The following is a 7,776-nucleotide window of genomic DNA, read 5'->3' on the forward strand; positions in this document are numbered from 1 at the left end:
TCAATTTTTTTCATTCTACAAAGTTTATTTATATATATAACGTCGTGACATAGAAGTTTACACGAGAAAGAAGTAAAAGAGACGAGAAAACAAGAGGAGGGGGTTTAAACCCTAAAAACCCCTTTCAAGCTCCAACTCTAACCTCCTAGTTCCACAAGCAGCCCCCCCTCTTTGTAACCAAAACCAACTAAGTTGTCTTCTGACTCAGAACTGGCAGGAAGTGCCAAGCCTCAGCCTCTGCTTCTGCCCCATGGTGAATGACCTGCGTTTCGCAAAGGCCGGGTACAGCAGCTCCTGGAACTTGTCCAGAAACACCGCCCACTCCTCCTCGTCCATGTCCGACAGCCTCACAAAGCTCGCGCTCGCCGGAATCTGCTCGTTCGCACTCCTCCTCTGTTCGTACATTGCTGTCTCCGATCTCTTGTCTCCTCCCATAACTGCGCTTTTCAGAGACATTGAAAGATTTGAACTTGTCAGCATTCTCTCCCGACCACCTGCTTCGCTATCATCCTCTTCCCCTTCTTCTTCTTCTTCTTCCTCCTCCTCCTGGATGGTTTCTTCCAGTCTTGACAGTGGAAGACGGCCATTCCCAAGAGTGAATCCGCGTGGGGATGGCGGTTTTGTCGTGTAATCTGACTCCAGTATCGCTTCCTCACAGTCTATGTCGAATTGGAACTCGGCATCACCGCTTAAGTCTGACCTCGGAGAAGAAACTGATACTCTTTCCCCTATCAACCTCCTCCCCTCCAGACATATCAGTTCCAGTTCACTCGGCTCCTCTTCTCCTGAACGAAACTCCCTACTCATCATCTCGCCGATCTCGGCAAGACAGAGCCCATGTGCGGCAGCTTCCTTTAGGAAAATCGTGCAAAGAACAAGAACCCTGAGACAAGCCTCCCGTACCATGGGAAGTTCCCTTCTCAGCATCTCGCAATCTCCTAAAGGATCGAGATCCCCAATGTACTCGAGCTCGTCTTCTGAGAACGGGATCGATGCTTGAGGCCAATGAATCCACTCGAAGTATGGGTCCTCCAGGGTTTCAGGCAAGCAAAGACCATGGTCGATCGGAATAAGCTCCACCTGACCAAAACACCCGATGCCATCCAGCTTCCTCACCAGAAGGTTTCCTGCATGCCTGTCCGTGTTGAAGATCCTTATGTCTAGAATACCGATACGGTGCACAGCCGAAACAGGGAAGCTGGATGTGCCATGGTCGCTGGCATCGAAATCATGGGGTATGAACTGCTGAAAGGAAGCAATCTTGCTGACCAGCTTCTTCTTACCAGTAGGCTTGTTTCCGTTCACCCCATCGTTGACGTTGAATACCGAGTGAGTGATCTTCACAAGGGCGGTAGGAGGAACATTTGCGAAATGATCCCTGTCGAGGAGGTAGGCTGCAACTTCTCGATACCCTGTTTCCCCGACCCTCACCGACCGCTTCAAACCAGGTTGCCCAAGGGCCTTACCAACAAACCCTTTTGGATTGTTTGGAGCAAAAGGTTCCTCATCAGTTGGTTTAACAATGGCAACACTCTCACCCCTCACATTCCTAAAGTAGTAAGCCCCTCCAAGGCCACCATTTGCCGGGAGTGGATCAACTCCCCTCTTCATCGCCTTTGTAATATCCTTAACCATCTGCTTTACGACAGGAAATCTCTCAGATTGTCCCAGAATCTCGATAGGACTGCTCCGGTCCCGCTGCTGTACATCAGCCCCTAATGGTGAAAGGCAAGGAGTGGACGAACTCCTGTGGAAATTGCTTCGGGTTAGGAGGAGTGGGGAATCGTTCCTGACAGCGGTGAGATCATTTTTTAGCACCATATCCCCAAAGGTCAGTGAGCTTTCGTCTGTGGGGAAATTAAGTGCAATCTGCAACTTTCTTTTCACAGTGTGAGCATTGTCGCTACGATCCAACTCCAACCCAAGAACACAACCAGTCTCTGTTTGGACAAAAACCCGTCTCCGACCCACGGGTGTCTTCACTCCTATCTTGCTAGAGTCGTGGAATTCCCCGGTGAGGGGGCTCTTCAAAAGTGCAACTGCCATTTGTGTCTGGACAGGACTCTCCAACTTACGAGACATGAAAATGCAAGCCTTTGCAATCTAACAGCAAAGACAGCTGCAGAGGAGATTTTCTTCCCTCACAGACAGGAGCAGTTCAATGAGATACTATTACTCCAGCCCTAAAAACAATTATCAGACGCAAGATCCAGAACCAAATCCCAAATCAAAAAATGGTTCCGCTTCAAAGAATCAGACTCCGCAGCAAGCCACACCGTTCATGGTTAAAGCCCAGATCATCAGAGTGAATAATCTGCAAGAAACACAATCGAGAGTGAGTAAAAACAGACGACAATATAATAGGTAACAAGAAATCATTAGAACTAACACGAAAACTTGCACAAATGTGCCTCCAAAACTTCCAGATCGAAATTCCATGCGTGTACAAGTAAATTTGGTGGATCTTCTTCCACATTAGTTGCAGAAATTGACGAAAAAAGGAAACCGTAATAGAAAAACACCGTTCAATGAACGTAGTCGAAGCCATGTTTGGACCAAATTAAAATAATACCATTAAAACCCTACACCGTCGGAGAAACCTCGGTTACCTTGAACTCGCGCCATTGACGCAATCGGAAAAAGCTCGTAGCTCAAGAAAAACAGCATTCCAAAATCACAAAACATGAAAACAAAAATCAAGAAAACTTAAAACCAAAGAATCCGCAAAAAACCGAAAATCAGATAGAAAACCTCATCCAAAAGGCTCTTTTCTCGATAAAATAACACAAACTACGCAATCGTATTCCAAAAGAGAACTCACCGGACTCGACGGGATCTGAGGTGACGCGCCGGCGATTAACCACCGTAGACGGCTCAAGAACGAGTGACGGGCCGATGAGCTAAACGAAACGGAGAAAATTAACGGTGGAGAGATTTGGATTCAACGAGGCGAATGCGAATGAGCAGAGAAGAACCAAAACAGATAATGAGATCGTTCAGAGTCGACTCAGCCAGTCGTCGTTCGAAGCTGCTTGCTTCTCTCTTCCTATCTTTCCCTCCTGCGCCCGCCTTCTCTCTCCACTTACACAGACCTTTAACCCCCACCGCGTGTAACCCTCATGGGTTAAAATCTAACCATGGTTAAGGAGATTAAAACAGAAAAAAAAAATCCGAAATAAATAAAATGAAAACCCATTCCCTCTCTCCGTCGTGGTTCGAACTAGGAAGAGTCTAGAACGAGAGATGACAGCCGTCCGATTCAACACCGATGATGAAACGAGCACCGTCCAATGGATTCCGGGTCTTGGGGGCTAAGAAACAGAGGATGCTGACGTGGAAAATAGGGATAGGGATTTTGACGAGGCTAGGTCAAACATCTCAATCGGGCCAGTCTCAGCAAAAAAACAAATGATAGGAATTAAATTTTGGACATATCTCAAATTGCCGAAACTACCCCTACACTCTACGGTATCTAATGACTTTGCTTCTTTTTCGTTTAGGGGTATTTCAACAATGTTTCTGCGTATCTTAGGATAGGTCCACCTGTATACTTTGTTGTGAAGAATTATAATTACAGGTATCATATATTATTGCTTGCTCTCTCGATGGTTTCTGTTAAGAGTTGGAATGAAATAATTTTAGCGAAAGATGTACATTTATATACATATATGGTATTTATGAGGTTTTAATGTGACGTGACATCGAAATTTTCATGGTTTTTAACAAAATAAAAATTTGGATAATATTATTCTAAAAAAATAAATCGAGTATCAAATACTATATTATATACGATCGGTCCAAAACAGACACGGCATCATTTGAGAGAAAACACAGTGGGATCGCAATGTCGACCTCGTTATGGTCCATCGGATTTTATAATTAGACACTTTTGCCCTCGCTTCGTTTTCAAGACTCTCCCCCCCCCCTGCCATTTACCATTCATACGATGTTGGGATATTCACATACATTGGAAACACCATGAAACCGAGAGAGTGCCATCATCCTCCACTCAATTTTTTTAAAAAAAATAATAGAAAATTATAAATATATTCCACGTGTCGCGTATACATACACTTGACAGAGATTTAGTGTTTAATTAAGAAACAGTAAGCATGATTAGATATGTAACGTTTCCTTTTTAGACTTTAATAAGAAGCAAAAGCATGAGTAGGGTCCACCCATGATTTTTAATCGTTGTATGGTTTTTTTTTTATGTGATGGATGTTTCGATTATAACTTTTTGAAAACATTACCACTAAACTATTTATCACATTTGATTTTTAAATTTTGTTAGAAATAATTATTAATTTTTTACAAATATTTATAATAAAATTCATTTAAGATGTAATTATTTGTGATTTAATTTTATTCATTCCATCTTTAAAATATGAATCTATGCTATTATAACAATAGAATCATTGTAATAGCCCTCTCTCGTAACAATCTTTGTCCTTGGTGACCGACCAAAAAATCGTTCGTGTAATATTTTGGACTATAATAAGATGTGTATGCCAAATAATTTAATTACCGAAATTTTAAAATATATAATATCAAAATAATAAATTATTTAAACCACCATGTTTGGGCGCGACGGAGTGGAGGTGCTGAACCATTCATCGCCCCATGTTAGATATTTTCGGACATAGCGAATTGATTATGTAGCCATATATTTTTTTAAACTATAATTTATTTATTTTTTTATGCAGGCGCATTTAAAATACACTAATAATATTAAAAATTGCCTTCAAGAAATTCTCCCGTCGTATTCTTATTAATACCAAATACGTATTATTTACCGTCATTTTTTTATTAAAAATTGTTTTTTTTAATTCAATTCATAAAGACAGGACAAGATCGTGGAGGCGACTAAATGCAAAGGACTGTGTTGAACACGTGACGGTGATTCACTTGTTCGTTGGGAGTGAGTTCGGTCTTATCCTGCCACGTGTCACTTTTAATCTACGTGGCCCAATAAAGTACCGAAAATTGGGTCCCACATGAATAACACCGGCCCATGTTGGATTATTCATAAAAATCAATTAGTTTATGTTAATTTTTTAGTCCTGTTTGATAAATACTAATAAGTGATAGAAGTATATAAAATTGCTTAGATATTCAAATAGAATCGTTATCCATCTTCAGGAGAATTTCTTTCTCATACAAAATTATTTTTAATATAACAAAAATCAAACCATTTTAAATTACTCTGAGGAAAGTCTAATTCTCTTGTTAATAACATCATTATTCACTTTGAAAATTAGTATGCTAACTTTTAAATTTAATATATATGCGTAAATATAGAAAATAGGAGCGGAATTTATACATGATGAATATCTGTTGTGTTATAAAATTATTCGAAATTACAGAATATTATTGTGAACAAAACAGTGGGAATATATTTTTTTTTATAACGGAGGATCTCTGCTACCCTTCGAACGTGTTGACTAGGTAAACCTCTGGTCCGGTAGCAACCTTTGTATGTAAATCATATAAAACATTCAACTTCGAGGTGGAGTTATTTTCTATCCCAAACTTAATCAGTCAGCTATATGGGGTAAGTGGGAATATTTTTGGAAGTATTGGAGCTTTTGATCGAGTGATGAAATGCGTGCGTTGCCATTTCCCGTAAGTGACTTCATCGCTCATAGAAAAAGAAACATCAATTTAATGAAAATACTATTTTTTTTTCCCTATGCAAAATATTTAATATTTAAGGATTGAATGAAAAAAGTTTTTGGAGTTTTTAAAATCTTAAAAAATATATATAATCAAGATTTTATAAATTTAGTTTTTCTAAATATTTATAAAACTCTTTTTAATTAAAAAAGTAACTAAAAACCGAACAATAACAGATAATTTTGTTATTGAAATAATTTATTTATCGATTCAATGTAAATGAGGCAGAGCATGAGCAACACGACAATAACTGGAGTTCAAAAACACAGGCTCTGCCACGTCACCACGTCACTAGATTCCCTCTTCCCTATAAAGACGCCAGCAACTTGCTCAACGATACATCAAATAAATTCCAAAATTAAAAAAAAATGTTATTAACATTTGAAAAAAAGAAAGAGTTGTGGACCGTTGTGTAAACCATGAAGCAGTAAATGGGAATTTGATTTGGTCAAAAAATTAAGTTTTCAAATAATAGCAATAATAATCTCTAATTCCATATCAAGTATAAATTCACATACATAAATCTAGCTTTGGGAGAAAAAGATAATGACAAATAATAAATACAAAAAAATAAAATATATACGGAATATCAAAATGTGGAAGCTTAGTTGACAGCCAAAGGTTTCTCTATGGGCGAAGGGCCTCTTGTTTTGGCGGTGAATGACGTCAAATATACAATGCATTTATTTATTTATTTATTTAATAATCGAGTCGGCATAATTTATTGTGGATATTTTTTTTGTTATATAGTAAATTGGAAATGTGCAACAAAACAGAATGGAACAAAGCAAGCGAGGTGTGGCAATACTAACATTGACATAAAATTTTTAGAAAAAAATTAACTGATGTAAATAAAAATACAATAATTTTATAAAATAAACGTATATTATAAAACTGAATTTAAATTAATATAAAATAAAATTTTTAAACCCTCATTTTAAAACAGTATTATATCAAAAATATCATCTCCTTTCATATTTTGATTTCAACATATATCATTCTCCAACTTAAATTCAGTGATTCTTGTTATCAGAAATATAGTATGGTGATATATTGATCTCATTGATGATAACGTTAAATTTATAATGATCACGTTAATTTATTATATTTATTCTTTATATATCTTACTAATTATTTGATGAAAATATTATAAATTATAGAATCACATATTAAAAAAAAAGAATATATTGAAATCAAAATAAAAAAGAGGGTATTTTTTATAGTGAACCTTTAAAACACCAAGTCAGGGGCCGTTGTTGAATATATATATGGACTATGGGCTTCCGTACACATTTTTAGCTTTGAAATTGTTAATGCGCTCAGCCCATAATCTACCACAAGTCCATTGAACATATTCCATTGTTTGCATATATATTTTTATTCACATTTTTATCCAATCCAATATAATATAATATTTTTTGTTCTATCTAAAATTATAATTTTTTTTTCGGATACTCGATTTTATATAAATATATTTATCCCGAATTTCGTGAAAAATATTTGCAATATGGTAGAGACGATATTAGACTAGTTACATAAAACAATAATATAACTAATTCCATCACTTCAATTAAAATAATAATAATTTTGTAACGATGAAATTAATTAATAGAAAACCATCATCAACCACGTGAATAACGTGATGGCCTTACCCTGATCACGTGAATTCCACGTGTCCATCACCTTCTTCGGTTCGTTAACTGAACAAAACCACACAGGTTCGTCCACGTGTCCCTCTCTGCATTGGCTTTAAAAAGTGATCTCACGAGTTTTCAGAGCTCCTGCCGAGTCACGACTTGCCAGAGAATCCAAAGCTCGTCGGGAAAAATGGCGATGGCATAGACGGACGGAAGTAAAAGAAGAACAGGAGAAGGGAAGAAGCGGATTCAAAGAGACTGTCCTTTTCGCTGTTGTGTACTTATCAGGCGAGGATGATAGTCGGTAAGGGAAGTCACGAGGAAGAAGAGTACAGAGATGATGAGTTTGGTCCGAGGCGAGATGATCCCTGTTCGAACTCTACAGTTCACTGCAACAACGACGACAACAACAACATCGCCGCAAACAAAGGTATTCGGAATCGACATCAGAGGAATTCCTGCT

General features: G+C 37.9%; 2 protein-coding genes across 2 annotated transcripts in view; one reads left to right on the plus strand and one right to left on the minus strand.

The window, feature by feature from the left end:
• Nucleotides 1-13: 13 nt before the first annotated feature.
• On the minus strand, nucleotides 14-3,081 carry LOC104821988 (phosphatidylinositol 4-kinase gamma 5-like). Its single transcript, XM_010553048.2, has 2 exons — nucleotides 2,822-3,081; nucleotides 14-2,314 (listed from the first exon to the last, which is right to left on the minus strand). The coding sequence occupies exon 2, from the start codon at nucleotides 2,080-2,082 to the stop codon at nucleotides 205-207; it is 1,878 nt and encodes a 625-aa protein (XP_010551350.1). The 5' UTR covers nucleotides 2,083-2,314; nucleotides 2,822-3,081; the 3' UTR covers nucleotides 14-204.
• Nucleotides 3,082-7,440: 4,359 nt separating this feature from the next.
• Nucleotides 7,441-7,776, plus strand: part of LOC104821989 (transcription factor BIM2) — a 3,005-nt gene continuing 2,669 nt past the window's right edge. Inside the window, exon 1 of the mRNA XM_010553049.1 lies at nucleotides 7,441-7,743. Coding sequence (XP_010551351.1) covers nucleotides 7,608-7,743 — 136 coding nt within the window. The 5' untranslated portion in view covers nucleotides 7,441-7,607. The remainder of the gene's footprint in view (nucleotides 7,744-7,776) is intronic.

Source organism: Tarenaya hassleriana, unplaced genomic scaffold (genome assembly GCF_000463585.1).
Source record: "Tarenaya hassleriana unplaced genomic scaffold, ASM46358v1 Cleome35, whole genome shotgun sequence".
Taxonomy (NCBI): domain Eukaryota; kingdom Viridiplantae; phylum Streptophyta; class Magnoliopsida; order Brassicales; family Cleomaceae; genus Tarenaya; species Tarenaya hassleriana.

What these genes read in the sequence shown, in the direction of transcription:
- LOC104821988 (XM_010553048.2), bottom strand. Translation starts at nt 2,082, where the DNA reads ATGTCTCGTAAGTTGGAGAGTCCTGTCCAGACACAAATGGCAGTTGCA.